The following is a 901-nucleotide window of genomic DNA, read 5'->3' as shown; positions in this document are numbered from 1 at the left end:
TATCCGGAAATGGAGCGACTTAATTTGTGGAGCAGGGCTCGCCTCTTCTTCCACCTGACCGCCACCGTCCACCTGGGCTACGCCATCTACTTCGACTGGCGGTACGCCCAGTTGCCACAAGTGGCGGTGACTCTGCGGCTGGAGCCACCGATTGGGGGCAAGTTCAAGTACATGACGTTTCTGGGCGGCCTGTTGCAGCTGGGCTACTATGCACTGGCGCTGACCTTTGACCTCGTGCGGCTGAGATCGCTGAGGAAACTGCGGGACTACATCTTCGCCACCTTTGCCGTTCCTCTGGCCCTCACTGTGGGCGTCACCTTCTGGACACTGTTTGCCATCGATCGGGAATCGATATATCCTGTGCTGCTGGACTTGGTCTATCCCAACTGGCTGAACCACACCATGCACACCTTCGTCGTGATCTACGCCCTTGTGGAGCTGGGTGTCACACGACATCGATATCCGGCACGCAGTCGAGGATTCACTGGCCTGGGTGCCTTCATGGTGGGTTACCTGGTGTGGATACACATCGTCTGGCTCAGGACCGGCATCTGGGTGTATCCCTTTCTGGGGGGCATCGCCTGGCTGCTGAGAGTCCTCTTCTTCGTCCTCATCATGGTCCTCGGATTCGTTTACTATCTCTTTGGCGAGCGGGTTAGTCTCGTCCTGTGGCAGCAAACTGCCGGCGCTCACCGGCGGAATGGTAACGATGCCCATTGATGAACACATCTGGTAGTTTAAGGATAGCAAAGTAGTTGATAAAGTAAACAGCGTACATAGGATAATCCCTCTCTCATGCTTATGTGAATTAATTTAATTTTATTAAATTAAACTTGATTGCCGAGCGATGTAACTATTCAAATCGTACGAAGATAAAGTAATAAAATACATACATTTTTGT

General features: G+C 52.2%; 1 protein-coding gene across 1 annotated transcript; it reads left to right on the top strand.

Moving 5' to 3' along the window:
* Positions 1-901, top strand: LOC6544581 (androgen-induced gene 1 protein). The gene has a single exon (XM_001972344.3). The coding sequence runs from the start codon at positions 10-12 to the stop codon at positions 718-720; it is 711 nt and encodes a 236-aa protein (XP_001972380.1). The 5' UTR covers positions 1-9; the 3' UTR covers positions 721-901.

The sequence above is a fragment of the Drosophila erecta genome, unplaced genomic scaffold, assembly GCF_003286155.1.
Source record: "Drosophila erecta strain 14021-0224.00,06,07 unplaced genomic scaffold, DereRS2 tig00000021-arrow-pilon, whole genome shotgun sequence".
Classification (NCBI taxonomy): domain Eukaryota; kingdom Metazoa; phylum Arthropoda; class Insecta; order Diptera; family Drosophilidae; genus Drosophila; species Drosophila erecta.
The sequence above is the reverse complement of the archived record's forward strand: the minus strand, read 5'-3'. Positions and strand labels throughout refer to the sequence as shown.